Source organism: Cylas formicarius, unplaced genomic scaffold (genome assembly GCF_029955315.1).
Source record: "Cylas formicarius isolate icCylForm1 unplaced genomic scaffold, icCylForm1.1 PGA_scaffold_3__17_contigs__length_32017465, whole genome shotgun sequence".
In the NCBI taxonomy this organism is placed as follows: domain Eukaryota; kingdom Metazoa; phylum Arthropoda; class Insecta; order Coleoptera; family Brentidae; genus Cylas; species Cylas formicarius.
In genome coordinates this window covers 28,990,600-29,010,408 of record NW_026844326.1, presented here as the reverse complement: position 1 = coordinate 29,010,408, position 19,809 = coordinate 28,990,600, and the positions used below count along the sequence as shown (strand labels likewise).

The 19,809-nt window shown below is 41.5% G+C and overlaps 5 protein-coding genes across 7 annotated transcripts; 2 read left to right on the top strand and 3 right to left on the bottom strand.

The window, feature by feature from the left end:
- Positions 1–644: 644 nt before the first annotated feature.
- LOC132699887 (small ribosomal subunit protein uS2) lies at positions 645–4,572 on the bottom strand. Its single transcript, XM_060666850.1, has 6 exons — positions 4,485–4,572; positions 4,136–4,197; positions 3,677–3,958; positions 2,636–2,862; positions 2,295–2,435; positions 645–913 (listed from the first exon to the last, which is right to left on the bottom strand). The coding sequence occupies exons 2-6, from the start codon at positions 4,167–4,169 to the stop codon at positions 686–688; spliced, it is 912 nt and encodes a 303-aa protein (XP_060522833.1). The 5' UTR covers positions 4,170–4,197; positions 4,485–4,572; the 3' UTR covers positions 645–685.
- A 690-nt stretch (positions 4,573–5,262) lies between these two features.
- On the bottom strand, positions 5,263–6,266 carry LOC132699303 (translational activator of cytochrome c oxidase 1). Its single transcript, XM_060665942.1, has 3 exons — positions 6,104–6,266; positions 5,807–6,047; positions 5,263–5,741 (listed from the first exon to the last, which is right to left on the bottom strand). Exons 1-3 carry the CDS (start codon positions 6,255–6,257, stop codon positions 5,366–5,368), a joined length of 771 nt encoding a protein of 256 aa, XP_060521925.1. The 5' UTR covers positions 6,258–6,266; the 3' UTR covers positions 5,263–5,365.
- Positions 6,267–6,810: 544 nt separating this feature from the next.
- On the top strand, positions 6,811–9,295 carry LOC132699302 (ras-related protein Rab-40B). Of its 2 annotated transcripts, none has more exons than XM_060665941.1 (4): positions 6,811–6,967; positions 7,082–7,229; positions 7,288–7,740; positions 9,157–9,295. In XM_060665941.1, exons 1-4 carry the CDS (start codon positions 6,823–6,825, stop codon positions 9,239–9,241), a joined length of 831 nt encoding a protein of 276 aa, XP_060521924.1. In that variant the 5' UTR covers positions 6,811–6,822; the 3' UTR covers positions 9,242–9,295. The 2 variants fall into 2 exon arrangements, with proteins under 2 accessions (XP_060521924.1, XP_060521923.1); XM_060665940.1 differs by having other exon boundaries at positions 6,811–6,973.
- Positions 9,296–9,498: 203 nt separating this feature from the next.
- On the bottom strand, positions 9,499–12,155 carry LOC132699299 (glucose dehydrogenase [FAD, quinone]-like). Its single transcript, XM_060665936.1, has 7 exons — positions 11,885–12,155; positions 11,465–11,833; positions 11,266–11,391; positions 10,864–11,208; positions 10,562–10,804; positions 10,000–10,269; positions 9,499–9,946 (listed from the first exon to the last, which is right to left on the bottom strand). Exons 1-7 carry the CDS (start codon positions 12,030–12,032, stop codon positions 9,618–9,620), a joined length of 1,830 nt encoding a protein of 609 aa, XP_060521919.1. The 5' UTR covers positions 12,033–12,155; the 3' UTR covers positions 9,499–9,617.
- Positions 12,153–19,298, top strand: LOC132699297 (uncharacterized). 2 transcript variants are annotated; one of them, XM_060665933.1, is made up of 11 exons: positions 12,153–12,238; positions 12,294–12,366; positions 12,438–12,583; positions 12,645–13,017; positions 13,070–13,521; positions 13,574–13,840; positions 17,040–17,383; positions 17,436–17,640; positions 17,692–18,455; positions 18,748–19,020; positions 19,083–19,298. In XM_060665933.1, exons 3-11 carry the CDS (start codon positions 12,454–12,456, stop codon positions 19,287–19,289), a joined length of 3,015 nt encoding a protein of 1,004 aa, XP_060521916.1. In that variant the 5' UTR covers positions 12,153–12,238; positions 12,294–12,366; positions 12,438–12,453; the 3' UTR covers positions 19,290–19,298. The 2 variants fall into 2 exon arrangements, with proteins under 2 accessions (XP_060521916.1, XP_060521915.1); XM_060665932.1 differs by having other exon boundaries at positions 12,179–12,366.
- Positions 19,299–19,809: the final 511 nt, after the last annotated feature.

Here is a 19,809-nt window from a genome sequence, read left to right as displayed (position 1 = left end):
GAAACTTTACTGGGAGAATAGAAACAACATCGCTAGCGCCATCTAGTGCCATGCGAGAAACTAATAGCGAAGTTCAGAACCAAATTTCTTGTTTCTTTTTCTATGTTTAAGTTCTGAATCCGGCATTAATTTTATGGGTAAATCTACGAGAAAAAAGGATACACGCTAATTCTTTGTTCGGAACCCCGTTCCTGTCGAATTTAGATTTAGGACAAGTCTTTCTAAGGCATATTTTAAATGCATTTGATAATTGCAAGAGCATATCGAATTTTGCTTACAAATGTATTGCTCAATTTTGTGAATACCCCTTGTATTTTAAAAAATCTTCCGGCTCTACTTATTTTATATCAATAGAATTTAAAACAGAAAATTAATCTTGAGATGAGAATAAGAAAGTGGTACCTGTACGTTTTTAGTTGTACTTACGTATGACGTCATTATCAAAGAAGCCAAATCACTGCAACTACGAGATGTTAAAAAAAAAACAAAGACTAACCGGGAACCACAAGACACCACGTGGTACACATTCCATGGGTTGGTTACCTTTATAAATCGATCCCAAAACCATACTGCCACCTTTCCAGATGCGAGTTTAACTAAAAAAAATATGTACAGAGGATTGAGGTAATTAAAAGGCGACAAAGTAAAGGCTGTTCTTTATTTCGTCAAAACGCGTAAAACAAAATCAATCCCAGCCGCTGGCACCGCCCCAGTTGGGTTGTGCGGCGGGTGCTGCCGCCTGATTCGTGGCGGTCCACTGTTCTTGCGCCTGCGCCACTTCCGTGGCCCAATCTTCGGTGGCGGGGGCGGGCGCGAACGGGGCCGCGGCTACAGGCGCCGCCGCGGCCGCCGGTTCCGCCCAATCCTGATCGTTGCCGGCACTCCATTCCAAGTCGGGCGCTTCGTGCGCCACCTATCGTCAAACAAAATATTTAAAACACGTCGGGACCGGAGATTGATGACGAAGTCGGTGTAGCATTAATGACAACTATCCGCTAAATATAAAAGAGGGCGAAAACACTTCGAACACTCGGAGCGCGAGCATTGAAGATGCCAAGTGAGATTTTGGCGAAACGTCTGCGGGATTCCAGTCGGATGCAGGATTTGCAGGATTCTAGTCGGATGCAGGATTCCAGTCGGAGTTCAACGAGCGAACGGATGATATCCCGGAATATAGTGTCATCATATTTTTCCATCCGTGAATCAATACGTGAGAATATATATATATATATATATATATATATATATATATATATATATATATATATATATATATATATATATATATATATATATATATATATATATATATATATATATATATATATATATATATATATATATATATATATATATATATATAAAACGGTAGCAATACATTTTTAATCACCATTCAAGGGTTATAAATTTAAATTTAACAATGGATACGCACTTAAATCCAATTCGTCATTAAGTATTAGAAGATTTAGCTTCCAACAAATTTAGTTTTTTGCTTTTTGTTTCATTATGTAAAATATCAAAATTATCGTCAAAGTTGTGCATTTCTGAATTTAAATGAATGGCATAGTTAGAATCCGGCTTATTTTTATACACCCTTTTATGTTCGAGGTTTTCGGAGACCCGTACTATATTATCTAATTGAAATTGCTATTAAAGTGGCTATTCGAAAATCCAATAGTTACAGGGTGTCTCATTTAAGAAAATTTGAAAAAGGCATCATTTTGCGAAACGTGGCAACACCGCGCATTTTAAGAAAATATTTTACATTTTATCACTGCCTAAGGCAAAGCATTATTTTCGTAAAAATAATAGGTGGAAAATAGTTAAAAAAGTTAATAAGCAACCCAACAATGATGGTTTAAACATAACCTGACTGATAAGTTCGAAAAGATGCATCACAGACCCATACTCATATATATCGCTTGAATTTGTTTTTGAAAAGACTCTCTTAAACAAGCCACCCCGTTCAGCGTATGAACGACGACAGATTATTTGAACAAACAACAAATACCACACCATCGAAAAAAAAGGATATATATATATATATATATATATATATATATATATATATATATATATATATATATATATATATATATATATATATATATATATATTCCCGTGACATTTGAATGTAACTGTGGCGATCCCTTTTGTAAACTACCAACGGGGGTGTGGTTAGTCTATGGTAAAGTATCGCTATGATTTCGTCCTTAAGCGAAACCGCAAAGCTTGGCGTACCATTTCGCGGCATTAGAAAGGACTTCGGCGCATGCGCGCGTAGCTACACTCACCTCGACCGGTTTGGCGGGCGCGACCGCCTCCTTGGCGGCCTGCTCCTCCTTCTCCGCCTCCTCGGGCTCGCGGTAGAAGAACAGATCGACCACGACGTCCCACTTGGTCTCCCGCGGGATGATTCCGCGCAGCCGCAGTACCTTCCAGGAAAAAAAAAAAGTTAGCACCGCCCCTAGTCACTTGCGTCGACGAGCGCGCGTCGCTCGAGACGCGTCAGGTGGAAAAATTTTTTTTAGACAAATCACGGTCGTTCAACAAACATTGGGAACTAAACGGGCTCATCATTGGCGTCCCGATAACATATAAAAACGAGGGTATGGGCGTGATTCGGTACACTAACCTCGCGAGCGAGCAGCCACCACACCAGGCCGATGCTGTGAGGCGCCTTGTTGTTGCACGGGATACCGATGTCGACGAACCTCAGAGGCGAATCGGTGTTGCATAACCCGATGACGGGGATATTAACGTAAGACGCTTCGGTGATCGGTTGGTGATCGAACGCCGGGTCGGTGACGATCAGGAGGCGGGGTTCACGGAACGCCGCCTGAATCTGATTCGTGAACGCGCCTTGCGGGAGAAAAATAAAATTAAACGCGGCTGAAGCGAGCGCGCTAGACGGAAATGGCGGCGGATCGACCGATCAGTACTGAAACGAAATCACGGGCACTCATAGGTTCCTTAGTGGTTGTCATCAGGCACAAAATTCCAACAGATCTCTGAAAATACACTTTCGGAGGTAGTTTTCAACAAACTGCACGATCATAGCGACACCATATAACCATGTAAGAATAAACAGATCTAAGACCTAGAAATGGTACTGCAATAACTCGAAATCATAAACACATTATGTTAAATGTCAAAACATTGGGAAGATTTTTATTAAATAAGCATTTTTGAACATAAGCTCATATGAACTTTTTTACTTATTTTTATCTGCTGAATGCGTACTTAAAGTTTCTCAATTATAATTCGAACCATCATATATTTGAAAAAGGCTAAGTATTTTTACGAATGGTAACTTCTAACTAACCAAAACTTTTCCATATCATTGATTTACCTTATTAAATCATCATTTTCATTAAACAGTTTTTATGCCATAATATAACGTGTATGTATTTAGTTTCAACTTTCCCACCATGTTTTGTTTTCCTCACTAGAAATTAGTTGTGAGTACCTCAAAATAATTAAGAATAGCACATCAACTTCACCATTGATGCATTTTTCTATTGTTTTTATTATTTTTCTTGTTTTTTTTAAATTATGTGTTTTTCTATTTTATTACGAAATAATTTATTTATTTAATTTTTATAAATAAAGGCCATTATTTTATATTATAAGGGTCTCTGCTGAAATTAAGATGAACAATCTTTCAATCACTTACCAGGAGTAAATCTGCCAGCAATTGGTGTAGCGCCAGTGTGTGCAGCAAACTTCAACACCGCCCTCTGTCCAAACGGACGAGATGAGATGACGAAAACTTCTGCGGGATGTTCTATAGCGACGATGGCGCGGGCGGCCAACAGGAGTTTCTCCCAGGTTTTACGCAGGTTGATGATATGGACTCCGTCTGCACGGCGCTTGTAGATGTACTGCTCCATTTGGAAGTCGATGTTTGGGGTACCCAGATGGGTGGAGGCGGCCAACATTTTGGTAACATCCTCCTCTGTGTGGAAAAAGAAATCGTCAGAAATCTCTTTTTTTTACGCTTCTATGGCAGATTACGCGGCAAATACTATCAGATGTCAAAAAGTAATCAGGGTGGTTCATAACCCAGTGCTGAATTTGTCATCATTCGCGCTTACAAAACAGGGCGAAATCGTTTTTCGTAGTCGGCACTCACCTTTGAGGCTAAGGACCTCTAAACCTCCCGACATCTTTACGTATATTTGCGTAACGAGTTACCTGAAAAAACATGCTCTCAATAAAATGACACGCTAGCGGAAATTGTTGATAAAAAAAACGTTAATGCAAGATTATTTTGTAAAAACATTTGAATTGAACCATCTAAAAACTTTTTTGCCCAAAGAACACCACTACCTTGGAAATATTGGTCAAAATAACCACAAAATGAAAAAAATATTTACTGGTGTGTTGTTAAAAAACATCGGCGGCATGTGATTAATATATAAAACATCAAAAATTTATATGATGTCTTCAATATTTTGGAATTATTGGAACATCAAACTTACGTGAAAAATGCCACAGGGATACGACTCTAGTCAGAGTTCTGTCAAGAAGGGTATTGTGAAATTCCGTATTATAAGCAGTGAATAATTCTTCTTATTCTCGTTTTGTGCAAAATGCGTAAAACCCATTCGACCAAGTCCAATCAGCTTAAATTATGAAGAAATGAATATTTAGTCACTGCGTAAAAGTTATTTATCGATTCTGTGGTGGAGTATTGCACGCGGCGGTTTAACCTCTGTTCGCTCCTGACAGAATCCCATGTATTCCTCCCAAAAAGTTTGATATCGGTTTTCACGGTGTGGATTTAGTGTTTTGAGTGTTCAGTGTACGTCTTAAAGTGATAATCGTCGTCGGCCCCGTCGTTTTTCCCCGTTCACGCCGGTATGGAGGTCGGATCGTCCTAAGCGGAAGCGGGGAGTGTCGGTTTTTTTGGTATCGGTCAAATTTGTTTTTTGCTATTTGAGCAAATATGGGTTATATGCCTTCTTTGTACGTGTTGGTCAATGATCAAAAGCGAAGATCCTCGACGGAAGTCGGCAATGGGCGAATGATCCTAGCAATTGTGCCCAACATTTTTTGTGAAACGCTATATTAATTTAATTAACTTAAGTTATTTATCTTTTATTTTGTGTCAAAGAGAAATATATAATTAACATAATTACTTGACTAATTGAAAAGTTGAACAGTTTAAATATTCGGAAATTAAATCTGGAGTGAATTAATACGACGACTTCAAACTCACGGATGTTTTATCTATGGGTTTTGTTTTTAGGATTGACGTGATTAGAAGCTGGGTTGAAAGTTTGTAGTATAAAAATGCAAGTCGAACAATCTATTTTAATTCGCTTTAAAATATATTTACAGAAATATAGGCCAGGCTTGTTTAAGCGCTTACATTATCAAACACGCGAACTATTTCAGGCAAGGTCTCTAATTTGCTTAATAATTTTTCAGTAGTCTCTTGTTCAGAGGGGCTAATTTCTTGTAGTTTCGTGGGAATAAAGTCAATGTTCGCGTCAATAATCTTATATCCGAACTCTTCCAGTTTTTGCTGAAGTGGTCTGAATTGAGTAGCACCACAGGTGAATTGCAAAATATCTTTATCAACAAATTGTACATCCTCGGCATTACACTCGATTGCATGCTCAGTTGCGGCCTCCAAAATTTCTTCTTCAGATTTGTCCTTGTCTTTAGGCTCAACGTAGGTTATGCCCTTTTCGGTAAACTGGGCTCCAATCCCACTGTCGTTTAATTTTGCCCTTAAACAAACGGAATTATGTAACCAACAAAATTTTGCACCTGCACAACACAATCATAAACTTACTGGTGTTTCTTTAGAATGGATGCCACGGTCATTCTTAACCCCTGCAAGTTGCTAGTAAATACTTCACATAATATTAAACAGCCTCCAGGTCCTCTAATCTCGATAAGAAATGTTTTGGCATTGGACTTATCTGTAGTTTTCAGCACATTTTGTATGCTTGCAGCAGGCATATTAAACCTCTTGGCTTGTTCAATTACGTGAGAAAGTTTTATGTTTTGTTGTGGGTCCGCAGAACCACCTTCTGCAAAATTACTTTCTTTTACGTTACATTCATAAACAGCTTTCCAGTTATTTTACCCTGTATAGCTACTTTCATTTGTCTGGACAGTTTCGTAAACATGGTGGCCCTTTCGGCGTCTTTGGCACCTTTGGTATGCCTGATATTTTGCCATTTGGAATGTCCCGCGTTCCGTCTTATTATTATATTGAGGTTTAAAAATTTCTTTAACATGTCGAACAACGTTCGTTTTCAGACATAACCTAAATTTATGACAGGCAAAATAGTAGTGTCTCAAATTATTGAAAAAAACGTAGCGAAATCATTGCATTGCAAGCATAGAACAAAAAGCACAAATATTCTTGAGGAAATTATTTTAACATTTCCGTCTTATTTGAAAAGTTATTACTTCGGAAGTTATATACTTCACGTCAATTTTAATGAGTAGAGAGGGTGGCCAAAATATTTATACGACCTTGGTGTGGTCTGTGGCGCCCACAAAATTCACGCCATTTTGCAACTGACGTTTATTTTTTTTTCAAAAAACGTTGCGTTCAATTGGAAAACCTCCCCGCAAATACTTCGAGTCGAGTGAAACGTAATGTTCGGGTTTCGCCGCAAGTGTTGCCAGTTGGCGAAAAACGTTTACGCGAATCGCCGTTAAAACAAACTAGCCGAGTTATTTTTACACGGTTCCTCTCCACGGTGGCGAATATTTAACATCACGAAGATCCTGTAAACGTTCGCGCGTATCCAATTACGAAGTTATTATGGTTACAATTGGACAATCTCCATTGTTATGGCTGAGGACGTTTGTAAACCTCAAAAGCAATACGATTACTTGTTGAAATTTCTCTTGGTGGGAGACAGCGACGTTGGTAAACAGGAGATATTATCGGACCTAGACGATGGGGCGCTCGAGAGCCCCTTTTGTAGCGGTAGCGGTAAGTGTACGTATTTTTATTAGACCCAAGCTAACGCTTTTGCGGTGGTTCGAACGGGTATTGTTGTTAGTTCTATTTAAGGTGCGTTTATCGACTATTTGATTGATTTCGTAGCGTACAAAACGACGACTATTTTGCTGGACGGCAAACGGGTGAAACTGCAGTTGTGGGACACTTCTGGACAGGGACGTTTCTGCACAATTATTCGGTCCTATTCGAGAGGTGCTCAAGGAGTGTTGCTGGTGTACGACATAACCAATAGGTAGTTTTAACGCTATTGTAAATTGAACCGGCGCATAAAAGAACTTCTCGTGAGGTAGGTGGTCGTTCGACGGTCTCGATCGTTGGCTCAAAGAGGTGGACAGCCACGCCCCGGGCGTACCAAAAGTCCTAGTCGGCAATCGGCTGCACCTCGCGTTCAAGCGGAAAGTGGGGCAGCGCGACGCCGAAACTTACGCCAGCAAGCACGGAATGGCTTTCTTCGAGGTGTCGCCGTTGTGCAACTTCAACATCCACGAGAGTTTTTGCGAGTTGTCGCGCATGGCGTTGCAACGGAACGGCATGGAACGACTCTGGAGGTCGAACAAAGTGTTGAGCCTGCAGGAGTTGTGTTGTCGGGCGATAGTTGCGCGCACGACAGTCTACAGTATCGAGCAGCTCCCTCTACCTACGTGCGTAAAGTCGCACCTGAAGTCGTACGCGTTGACCTCGACCTCCGGTCAGCTGAAGTACACCCAGAGTCAGAAGAAAGCCCATGGTAACAGGAAACTGAGGTGGGTGGATAGAGTTTGCCGGGTTCTTTGCGGCATTATTCCTCTTTACATTTGTTCTCTGCTGCTGATCGTTCCGCTTGATATTTAACACGTCCCATAGTTTTGAAAAAGAGTGGATCTAACTTATTTGACTCGCAAAAATACAAAATTTCTTGCAATCGCGGAAATTGCATCTTGTGTACCAGGCTTTAGATTTATGAAAGTCAGACACTGACATAACACAAAAAACTGCCTTATAGGTTGTTTAAAAGGGTAATTTTTAACTATTTTAAAATTCCTACTCAGATTGCTACATCTCAAATAGAGATTAGATTGTATTTAATGTTTTTTTAATGACATTGTCGAAAGGGTTGATGTTAATTGCTTGTTATACGCTGACGTTCTAAAGTTGTTCTGCAAAATTGATAGTATTCAGGACTGCGAAAACCTATCGTTGAATGTAAAGAGTATTGAAACGTGGTGTGCCCATAATAACTTGTTGTTAAATCCCATCAAATGTAATGTCATGACGTAATCGCTTGAGAGTAATATTATCCGATATGATTACATCAATGACATCGTACTTCAGCGTCCAGCTACTATTGATGATCTAGGTGTCACTTTTGACCCTAAACTTTCTTTCATTCCACATGTTGACGCCGTTGTGTCAGACGCGCATAAAAGGTACGCGTTTATAGCGCGGAACTCTGAGACTTAACAGATTGTGTGCTAGATCTAAATTAGAATACGGTGATATTATATGGATTCTGTCTTACCAAGTCAATTCAAGGAAGCTGGAATCTGTACAATGTAAATTCGCGAAACTCTTGTCTTTCAGGCATGATAATAAGTATCCCCCAATTGATAAGCAATACTTCGCTCCGTAATAGGCATAAAATTATTCATAATCAGGTTGTGGATCCAGGCCTCTTATCAAAATTGAACTTCGGTGTTTTCGAGGGTAACTTTAGGAGTAGATCAAACCTTTTACCTTTCTACGCCGCGTAAGAATATTTTAAAATTTTCCCCGTTACACAGTTTCCAGCTTGATATGTTTAGTTCCTCTGTATGCGACGTTAAAATATATTTTTTTAAATAGCATATAATTATTTTTGTTCCATTTTACGTTGTATTAGCATTTTGCTGTCCTTTCTTTTTTTCTTTTTTTTTTTTTCATTTGTCACTTACGTTCCTGTTCTGTAGTTGGGTTTATCCTGTTGAACAGTGTATCTAAATAAAATAATATAGTTGTTCTACTACTTTTCATGACATCTAGACATGTTTTGCGAAAATATTGCGTTAAAGACACTTCTCAAAATTTTTCACTTCTCAAGTCAATGTATTGACGCAAGTGCTTTAGTCGACGTCACAGGGACTGTTAGATATTTTTGACGATTGAAATATATAGGGTTGTGACGAAACTTTTCACTTTTTAAGGTTCACCAGCACACCTACTTCTCCGGGTACCGTCATGGAGGATCGAACGAGTTGCGTGCCTCGAAACTCTTGCGTGCTTTCTTGATAAACGGCGACCGGCTCTTGTTTTCGTGTCTATATCGTTATATTTTAATGTTTTGTACAGTGTTTTAGTTTTTAAGGAACCGTTTTTTTTTGGCAATAACTCTTCCGTTTCCCCATCCCCGCGGCAACTTTTGTAATCCATTATCGTCGCGGGCAATTTAATTGTGTACATAAAACCCGCCATATCTAATAAATAAACAAATTTAATAGAAAAATAAAACAAAGGCAGGACATCGGATTTGAAAAAGGTTTATTTCAGTACCACCCGAAAAGTATTATAACATGTAGTAGGTTCCAAAGTATCATCCATTTTTTAAAATAAATTTTATATACTTGGCGATCGCCACCACCCCACCAAATGAACTGGTGGAACGGAATTAACACATATTCTTTGGCAACAAGGCGTCAACACGCAGACACTTGCCCACGCGCCAATGGTCAACGCGTTTGATGACGTCGCTGGCGATTTCCGCCATCAGCATGATAGGCGCGTTGACGTTCCCGCTCGGTAACGTTGGCAACACCGACCCGTCGACCACAAACAAGTTGTTGGTCCGTTTCACTTGAAAATCGTAGCCGACCACGGACGTCGGGTCTTCCAGTGCGCCCATCTTGCACGTGCCCACCGGATGGTACGCGGTCACCGTTAATCGACGAATGTAACACTCCCAGTAGGGGGCGGAGTCGAATTCGTAACTTTCGCACCCTGAAACCCGGCTCCGGTTAATCTGACGAGTTGTGAAACGCCTGTAAGCCTACCCGGAAAAGGTATGGAGTTCAATTTGGCGCCCAATTCGGCCATTTCTTTAGTACGCGTGAGCTGCTTGATTTTTTCTATGCCCAAAACGAGTGTCCGGACGTCTTCGTCGCTGGACAGGTATCGGGGGTCGATAAGGGGTCTCGACGCGGGGTTCTTATCAGCTAGCCGCACCCTCCCCCTGCTCTTGGGGTGGAGCAATACAGGCAAGATCGTCAGGGCGGGGCTTTTGTTCAACGCGAAATAGCGAGACCACGTTTCGTCGGATATGCCTAGAAACGTCGCCGAGATAAAAAAAAATACACCTCAGCCACCTTTCAACTCGAGAAAAGTGAGGCTAGACAGGGGATTCCCTTTCTTTTGCTCATTTATATGAATATGAATTGTTGATTATCTTATTTACCGATAAATTCATACTTACAGATACCCAAATTGAGAACATAAACAATATTTTATCATACTTATCGGCCATTAGTGTTAACCATTACAATCACAGACCTTAAAACGAACTTGGCGTTTTCCGTGCTCAAACGCTCGTAGGTTATGACGAAAACACCGACTGACCTATAAGTCTTCTTAAATGGATCCCGTCGTCCTCCTTGATGGCTAACGGCATCACCATCATTTGCAAATCGGGCCTTTGGGAGGTAGCATTTTCGACAGCCGTGCGGAGGAAAGCAACAGCCTCGCATCCTAGAGTGGTCCACGGTCCGGACCCATGGAAAAAATATCTGAGAGCGGAGACTGGCGAAAACATGCTCCCGATGCCGAGATCAAGCGATCGGTTTAACAAAACTAGATCGAATCCTACAAATTTTCCCCCCCCCACGAATAACGGAAAAAGACATTGCTTTGGCCGTGGTCACCTGTAGTAACATGATCTTGCAGATTGTCCCCGACGGGCAAGTCGACTTTGGTTCTAACATTAATAGTATCCAAATGGCTTTTATCGCCGATCCCCGATAACATCAATAGTTTCGGAGATCCGACAACGCCCGCGGATAACACCACCCCCTTTCTGGCTCTCGCGAAATAGCTTCTGCCCGAGTAAGTGTATTTTACCCCCACTGCTTCGAAATCGTGGCTGAATAGAACTTTTGTCACGACCCTGTTGGTTTTCAAAATCAAATTCGATCTACCGAGAGATTTTAACGTCGAAGAGGTGGTCCACCTAGCGCCGTTGCGTAAGTTTACCCTCGGCACACCCATCCCTTTAAAAATACGCAATGGAAAAAAAACGACGTTCGCTTATACCGACTAAAACTGACCAATAGTTGATTCAGCGGTATTGTCAACGATCGGCCATCCCAAAGTTTTCGCGGCCCTCGCGATAAACCTCGGCAACACTGTGATAAATGGTAAGCTACTTACGTAAACAGATCCGCCAGATTCAACTGCGTGAGGAAACAAACTGGATTAAGAAAAAATTAAAACAGGTTGGCGAATTTCTGCCTGTCTTTAATTTACCTTGTTTTTCGAGTCTCTCGAAATAGGGCAAAACGTCCGCGTCGTAATCGTAACACTCTTTAAACTCGAACCACTCGTCGAAATCTTCCCGGTGACCTCTGACGTATATTAGATTGTTAAACATGCCCGTTCCCCCGACAATTTTTCCCATGGGCCACTGACTTTCGTTGTTGTCTAACGCCAGACAAGCGTTGTACTGCGGCACAGTGCTATGTTGCCAATCGTACGATGTTTTTTGCAACAACAAACCCAAACAAGGGACGTTTAGTATACTGAAAGCGTCTTGCCCCGCTTCCAGAACTAAGACTTTGTTTTGTTTGTTGTCCGAGAGCCTTCTGGCAACTATAGATCCGGCCGAGCCACCTCCGACTGATTACGATTAACGTTGACCCCAGTTAACGCAATAAACAATTTACGCACCCACAATGTAGTCGAAAATAAGGGAATTTTCCTCCGGGGCCCAGTAAGAATACAAATCGTTCAAAACGTGGACGTATTTGATCACCAATGCGAATAATGATACCACTAAACAATAAATAACTCTCGTGAACCGTTTATTCAAATACATTTTTGTTCGATTTTTTAAAACGCTAGTAGAGGTTAGATTCACCACTCTTTCTCAATCTATCTTCTTCTTAAAAATATTGATACAATTAACAACTGCCTTACTTGTTTACGTATTATCATTCAATGGTCCATGCGTCTGGCGTATGAATGTTTTTATGATAAGTGTGTCTCTTTCTCGTGGTACATATTTATTAACTTTATTTATAAGTAATTTTTTAATTGAATTGGAAATATACAAGAAATGCATCGACATATGTTGTAGTTTTGTGTGACAAAATGGTATACATAAATTTGTAACAACGTTAAAATGTGAATACCACACAGGCGATAACAAGGTAAGTGCATCCGTGTTCTTTTTTACTCGCGTCTAATTTTTCCGTAATGTTTACCTACTCGTTACTCTCAGCTGTGACCCTGAAGTAATGGATGTCGAGACGCCATCCTACAGCGGTAAAATTAACCAGGTACTCGAGAGGTTTCTTGACCCGGGCTTTAAAATAAATAGCGATGTATATTTGAATTTACTGCTCACTCATCTGACTGGAACTCCAGGTAATCGATTATGAAATGAAGTGAAATGTCTAACGGGCTCCAAGAAAACAACCATTTATAGATGGAAAAGACTCGAGTGTCACAATCCCATCTCACAAAATATTCCACGCTTGGATTACTAAAGCTGTTACTCTTTGGAAAGAAAAAAAAGTGAAACCCCAGCCCTCCATTCTTTCGTTCGCCTTGAACCTTGCCGGAAGCCTGTCCAAGGACGAGCAAATATTCGTTAAGTTTAATACCACCAACACTTACGAAAACCTTATCAGTGTCGTGCGACTGGACGGGGAAGCTATCGTTAAACTAGGATTTATAAATTTGTTGTACTCTTTGTTGGAACACAAGTCAGGGGTGCAATGGGTAGTAGCCACCAGTTACTGGATGGACATCCTAAGTCTTATTCTGAAGCCCCAGACTCTGTATATTAGGAAACAGGGGTAAGCGGAAATTACGTCATAACGATAGGTATAAGAGGGCAACACATTCCAGGTATCAATTTTTCATTAAGCTCTTGGAGAAAACCATCTCCTTCAATCGGCATTTTGGCTTGTGTATCGTCGGCTCCATGTTGAATCCGATAAAAGAATTCATAAAAAATTTACCGAAATCGAGTCAGGACTTGGAAATACAAAGCCAGCCTACGTATGACACCCTACACCCGGCATTGGCGTTCGTTACGGAAGTGCTTGAGGTGCTGTTCCGCAACCTCAACATGGACGTCCTCAAATTGTTCGTCGAACAGGAAATAAAAGAGTTGATCAATAGTGTTCTTCTGTTGTCTCAAAACGAGGAGTTCTCGTTTGAGTTATTAAAAATTAAACTTTTGCTGATGTTTTACCAGCTGCACGTAGACTTGAGGGGGTTAAAAGTTATCCAGGAAACGAAGGCCAGCCAAGAGGTGATGGGAATTTTCAATTTGTTATCGTCGGAAATCGTGAAAGGTATTCAAATCGGTCTGGGTCTAAATACCTTCTAAGTACGGAAGTTTTTCAGATCACCCGAGGACCGTAATAAAGTTATGCCATCAGGGAGTCTATTACTGGAAGCAGATCGACAAAAACATGCCTGTTTGCTTCCGCCAAGGCGAACTCATCGAATTCGAAAACCAAATGGTGATATTTCAGTTGTTGCCTATTATGGTGTTCAGCTTTAATACGATCGGCGAGCAGTATTCGGCCAACAGCCTGAACGACGACGACTTCAAGAGAGAATACATGATTAAGTTGTTGAAAAAAAGTGCCGCGCAAACTGTCCAGCTCGGTGAGTCTGAATGGTGGAGGTGCAAAAAAAACCCTTGTTCTTTGCTCGTACAGGTGTACCATGCGTTGGCTGTAACTTTGTTGTTTTTAGAGATATCAAGGTAAACAAAAAACCAAAATGTAGGGTTAGTCGCCAAGTTTTTTCCAAGTGTCGTATAAAACAAAACGCTATCAACTTTCTAACATATAAGCCGACATCATATTTAATTAAACGGAACACCCTGTATATTATATATGTGTTTAATAGAATATCTTATCCCGATTACAATGACGTAACACACTTTATATTTTAGTTCATTCGTTTTTGGCAAATCGGCAAAAATAGGAAATTTTTATGACTGGCAATTAAAATTATGTTTTAGCATTCGTGAAAGGAATGATGTGCTTCAACTAGAGCTCCTTCAAAACAGATATTTCCAATGCCGGCAAAAAGATTTGTAGAAAACGGTAACGTATAAAATGCTAAAAAGGTATGCCGGGATCATAATGTTTTAAATGAAGGAAATGAGGCAAACATAATAGGATATGAAGCACATCCAGTTTCCTCTATTACTAGAGTATTTGTATTTTTACTCAGTTTTGAAACTTCGTAAAACTCAAAAACTAAGTGCAGAACAATATCCAGGGAGGTTGCAGTTTTGTTTGGATTTTTTAAATATAATGAGAAAATTTTTTTGAAAAACATTATATGGATTGAAAGTTCGTTCTCTACAAGGGTTGTAATAGATAAAATACGTGATATTCGTCTTCCAAGACAAATACACGAAATACAAACCAGGGGATCAATTAATTTATGGTGTGGTGTCATAGAAGGGCATATTCTGGATCATATATTTATAGATCAAAAGAGAACATTATTTGCAACTCTTTGCCGGCCTGAATATGAAAGAAACAAAGTAGAGTAACAATTTTTTATTATTTTTCAATATAATCCCCCTTAACTTTAATACACTTATTATCTTTATTAACAACTCAATCCCTTTAAAAAAATATTCTTTTGGTTTGTCTGCAAAATGAGCTAAAACACTCTCTTTTAACTCAACTTCGTCGTTAAACCGCCGGCCACGTAAGTCCTCTTTCAAATATCCAAACAAGTAATAGTCGCTGGGGGGCATATCTGGACTGCAGCGAGGGTGATCTATCTGTTGGAACCCACACTCTAAAATGACAGCTTGTGTAACAGCAGCAGTATGGACAGGCGCATTAGCGTGCAAAAGTCGCACGTCTCTGGTCAGTTTTCCTAGACGTTTTACACGTATACAGTCTCGCAATTTATATAATAATATTGCGTAATATTTGGTGGTATTAGTTTCTTTAAAATCTATCAAAAGAATTCCTTCACAATACCAAAAGATCGTGGCCATCACCTTTTTTGTTGACTGGCAGACTCTGAATTTTTTTGGAGGTGCTTCACCCTTACGACGCCACTCCATTGACTCTTTTTTCGATAGAGGGTCATAATAGAGAACCATAGTTTCGTCACAATAGTTTCTATCACAGGCTTCGGTTCCGACCCACAGTTCCAAAAAAGACAGCGCACACACGACTGTTTTTGAATAGCCGCAGGGTTTTTAGGAAGCCATCTTGCACTAACCTTATGCATATCTAAATGATCATGCAGGATTCGACAAGCACTTGTATCAAAAGCTTAGTAATTTCTGAGATTTACTTGACCTTTAAACGTGGATCACTCAATACCACCTCTTCCACAATCGCAACAATATCATCCGTTATGATCTCCACTGGTCGACCAGTTCTTGAATCATCTTCAAAGGACTCCTGCCCCATTCGAAAACGTTTTGTCCGTTCTTTTACTACAGAATACGAAGGAGAACTTTGGCCGTTCACACCATCCAGCGTTTCTCTTCTACCAATGTTGTGCAAGTTAAAAATTTTCTTAACTCGGAATATCCCAGGAGTTGGATAGGAAACGGTGAAACTATGGATTGGCCAGCCAACAGCTCCGACTTAACTTTAATGGATTTTTTCTGCACAGAACTCCTTGTAATAATGTCGTGAAACTTCGGCAAAGGATTTCAGAGGCAATCAATCAGTTAAGAAATAAGAAACGTTATTAAATGAGAAATTTATTCAGGAAAATTATAGTCACATACAGCGGTATTTAGAATAGTTAAAGATTTTTTATTTTAGTGTGTCATTTTTAGTGTTTTTGTTCTACTTCAATTTGTAAATAATTATTGTTTTTGCAGTCAGTCTCATATATAAAAATTTCCAATTTTTGTCGATTTGTCAAAAACGAGTGGACTAAAATAGCAAGTGTCACATCATTGTAATCGAAATAAGTTATTCTATTAAACACCTATAATATACAGGGTGTTCCATTTAAAAAATATGATATAGGCTTATATGTCAGAAAATTGGTAGTGTTTTGTTTTATACGTCACTCGGAAATACACTTGGCTACTATCCCTACATTCTGTTTTGTTTATCTTGATATTTCTAAAGACCAAAAAATTACAGCCAATTAAAATGTTACCACGATAAACTGAACGCACGGTAGAGTTCTCCAAACTAAATCTCGTTTTTTCGACAATCCGGTATTTAACTTTGGTCAAGATCTAACCGCAGGCCTACCTCGCTTGGGTTTCTCTTTGGAACACCCAATAAATAGATTCGCAATTCCACAATGACAGAACCGTACTTCGGTACTTGGTGCATACAAATGCCGAAAGCCGACGGATTTGTATAGAGTTTTATCGGTGCGATACCTCGATTATTATCAGGCCATGCAGTGCAAAATCTATTCTTACTTTTAAATCCTACCCTTAAAACACAACAGTCCGCACGGCACCGTTCTTGTCGACTCACATCTTAAATACGGCCCTGGCTTGTGGTCGTTTCCGCTTTACAACAGGCGGGTCTTAAATTCATTCCAAAGTCAAAACCATAACAGGATGCAAAAACGGTATGTATTTTGGAAAACTATACCATTCCTTTTCATCCCTGAAGCCCTAGAACCCGTTTTTTTGTTCTATCTTGCTTCCATACCACCATTGAGATGCTACCCGTTGTGGTCAAATTCTTCTCAGTAAAGGAGCGCTATGGGTCCGCCATTTTATTTTTCCCTCTCTCTGGGAGAATGTTTTTCTATGCTTTCTTTAGCTCGCTTTATGCCAATAGATCTTTGGATCGGCCATGTCCTCTTGTTGTCAGAAAAAAATAAGGGACGTCGTTTTTAGCGTACTCTTTCAAGAACCGTTTGCTGGCGCTACCGAACGTCATCGACCACGCCGTCTACGCCCTCCAGTTTCTCCTCAGATCCAAGCAGTTTTACTCTCGGGAAACGGGCGCCCTCGTTTTCCAGCCGCTGATTTACTGCCTGCAGGATTGCCTGCAGTACTGCAGCAAAAATCGGCAGCTGTCTTCGCCCAAATCGAAACTGCTGTTGGATTCCTTATTGGAAGCGATCGTCGTGTACATCGAAACGTTCAGTTTGACGTGGAAGGACAGCATCGAAACCATATGCGTCATGAACCTCGCCTATGAGTTTCTAAATATTTCGGAATTGCTCTTAGAGCCGAGGGTGAGTTATCTTCATCGCCCTCACCACCTATTGCATGGTTCTTCTCTCGCAGCTGGTGGTGCAGGGCTTGAAGCTGCTCAACACCGCGATCTCAAAGTACATGTCGCCCAATATGGTATTGCTCATCGACACCCCGAGGGATTCGATATTGGGCCACATCGGGCCCGTGCTGTACGCGAAATGTCACAACCCCAACTGGGAGATTAGGGACAGCGCCCTCGAAGTCATCTACACCCTATGCTCCAACGCCCACACGAGTGAGTGTGCCGTCAGCAAACGCAACGAACGCGACTAACTTTTGTTTCCAGGATATCCGTCGTTTCAGAAAATCCTGTTAGACGCCGGTCTGCCTCAGTTAATACTCGAAATGGCACTTAAAGACGGCGAATCGTTCGTTAGGGCGACGGCGTTGAGGTGCCTGCAGGAATCGATCCTGGTGCCGACCATATGGGGCGTTTTCAATGAGCTGGGCGACTTTTACGAAAAAATCCTCGGCATTTTCCGCGACGAAACCGAGGGCGTGGTTCGGAAGGAGGCCGCCCTGCTCGTGTGCAAAATCTACGAAGAGCACGCAGTCGCTGACCACGCCCATCCCAAAATATATGACGTGATGACGCACGCGGCCACGGCCGACCTCCACTGGGAGGTGAAGGTGAACGCGCTTAGTTTCTGGGAGAAGGTGGTCAACCGGCACCTGCACCACCAGGGTATGATCGACGGCACGTTCCCCAGCGTCACGTTCTCCAAGGAGAATCGGAAAATAGTGACGCTGAACGCGGCCGAAGTGCGCAGGCGCCTCGTTAAAACGTTGGACGTACTGAGCGCGAACGGGTGCCTCGCGGTATTCGTAGCCGCCATACAAGACGACTGCGACCTGGAGGTGTCGAGAACGGCCACCAGGATCGCAGGAAAGTTCGTCACATTACTTAAACAGTACGAGGTATCCGTCGAGAACGTCAACTCGAACGGGCTTACGAACGTGACATCACCGAACTGTTGGAGCGGTGCCAGCGCGCCGATGACGTCGTCCGATGGTACCCCAACCGACGTGTCACCCGATATGGAACTGGAGGTATGTTGCGTAGCTTGGTTAAGTTAATGACCAATTCCTACCGTATACTTCGAGATTTGGTGTTATTGTTGGTGATCTATGCACTCTTCAGGTACTCTTGCCCTACACATAAGCCGTAGAGTAATTTTTTTTAAGTAATTTTCAGAATTTGGGGTCGGGGAAATCAAGTTACGTCCCGTAATGTGAAGTTTGTACGGTAATGCGAACATTAACCTTTTAGTTCGATGGAGTTTTTGCCCTCTAGTTACAGGGTTTTATCCAGTCCTGGGTAAAAACGGATTTTCCATTATAGGTGACGCCCCACTCAACGTTGAGCTCATTTTTCGAGCCGGTGAGTCCAGAATGCGCACCGCCCATAAGTCCCTCGCTGAACCTCGACCCGCATCCTTCGGTCTCGTCGGACTCTAATTCTCCGGGGGTCGGGTCTACCCCGGAGTTTTCCGACGAGACTAGCCTCTACGCAAACGGGTTCGCCGTACCTTCGAACCCCGCTGCTTTGGACGACATCGTGAACGCCAACGACATCAATTTGTTGCAGAGCATATACGACCCTAGTGATCAGCGGGTAAACTGAAGACACGCTCACTCGCGCGCGCGGTCATAGGTCATGTAGCTGTGTGTTTTTAGGCCGGCATTGGAGGAACGGTCTCGATGAGGACCAGGCGGGTTTTATCACCCGGCGAGTTTATAGAGTTCGCATACAAGGATGTGGACACGCACGTCGAAGACAGAGCCCAATGGCTGAGCAGTCTAGACGAGTTCGGGTCATTGTTGGACGACATTTTACGCGACTATAACGACGGCGCCGACGTAAACGACATGGACTGCTATTAACATTTATTTGTACGAAGAAGCTGCGTTGCCATATTTCCGGCCTTGGTGGTCGGGCCTTTGTTAAGTTTTCCTGTGTCGCGCGGGTATCGATTCGTATCGATCGCGAGATCTCATGCAAACTGTTTTTTTTATTGTTGGATTATGAGTAAATGCGGTTTAGTTCGTTGTACGTTGTTTTATTTCCGGTAAGCCGATAACGTAAGTTTTTAAGGAAATAACACAACACTAAAATCCTGGACACTTGTGATGGACTTTTTCGGCTAGGTCTTAATGAAACGTGCCGCTTAGACGATGAATTAAAGCCTTCCTGCTTTTCGAAATACAGCCTACATTTGTTGCCGTCGAAAACATGCACGATTTAGAGGTGCCCTTTTAGATGGCAGTGTCCTGTACGACTCTCGACTGTCTCGGACCTGGCAAACTCTCGCAATGAAGACAAAACTAATCTTCTCAGCAGCTCGCTCTTCAGTATACTGTCCGCAATTTCAAGAGACTGCTCCTGTTCAATGATTGGTTGGTT

What these genes read in the sequence shown, in the direction of transcription:
- LOC132699887 (XM_060666850.1), bottom strand. Translation starts at nt 4,169, where the DNA reads ATGTCGGGAGGTTTAGAGGTCCTTAGCCTCAAAG. An exon ending in AGAGGTCCTTAGCCTCAAAG is followed by an intron (nt 3,959 to 4,135) that starts GTGAGTGCCGAC and finishes TTTTCCACACAG; the next exon opens with AGGAGGATGTTACCAAAATG. An exon ending in CGCCCGCCAAACCGGTCGAG is followed by an intron (nt 914 to 2,294) that starts GTGAGTGTAGCT and finishes GTTTGACGATAG; the next exon opens with GTGGCGCACGAAGCGCCCGA.
- LOC132699303 (XM_060665942.1), bottom strand. Translation starts at nt 6,257, where the DNA reads ATGTTAAAGAAATTTTTAAACCTCAATATAATAATAAGACGGAACGCG. An exon ending in AATGAAAGTAGCTATACAGG is followed by an intron (nt 6,048 to 6,103) that starts GTAAAATAACTG and finishes GTAATTTTGCAG; the next exon opens with AAGGTGGTTCTGCGGACCCA. An exon ending in TCCATTCTAAAGAAACACCA is followed by an intron (nt 5,742 to 5,806) that starts GTAAGTTTATGA and finishes CGTTTGTTTAAG; the next exon opens with GGCAAAATTAAACGACAGTG.
- LOC132699302 (XM_060665940.1), top strand. Translation starts at nt 6,823, where the DNA reads ATGGCTGAGGACGTTTGTAAACCTCAAAAGCAATACGATTACTTGTTG. An exon ending in TTGTAGCGGTAGCGGTAAGT is followed by an intron (nt 6,974 to 7,081) that starts GTACGTATTTTT and finishes TTGATTTCGTAG; the next exon opens with CGTACAAAACGACGACTATT. An exon ending in GTGTACGACATAACCAATAG is followed by an intron (nt 7,230 to 7,287) that starts GTAGTTTTAACG and finishes CTCGTGAGGTAG; the next exon opens with GTGGTCGTTCGACGGTCTCG.
- LOC132699299 (XM_060665936.1), bottom strand. Translation starts at nt 12,032, where the DNA reads ATGTATTTGAATAAACGGTTCACGAGAGTTATTTATTGTTTAGTGGTA. An exon ending in CGAGAGACTCGAAAAACAAG is followed by an intron (nt 11,392 to 11,464) that starts GTAAATTAAAGA and finishes TTCCTCACGCAG; the next exon opens with TTGAATCTGGCGGATCTGTT. An exon ending in GAACTCCATACCTTTTCCGG is followed by an intron (nt 9,947 to 9,999) that starts GTAGGCTTACAG and finishes GCCGGGTTTCAG; the next exon opens with GGTGCGAAAGTTACGAATTC.
- LOC132699297 (XM_060665933.1), top strand. Translation starts at nt 12,454, where the DNA reads ATGGATGTCGAGACGCCATCCTACAGCGGTAAAATTAACCAGGTACTC. An exon ending in CTGTATATTAGGAAACAGGG is followed by an intron (nt 13,018 to 13,069) that starts GTAAGCGGAAAT and finishes AACACATTCCAG; the next exon opens with GTATCAATTTTTCATTAAGC. An exon ending in ATGCTCCAACGCCCACACGA is followed by an intron (nt 17,641 to 17,691) that starts GTGAGTGTGCCG and finishes TTTTGTTTCCAG; the next exon opens with GATATCCGTCGTTTCAGAAA.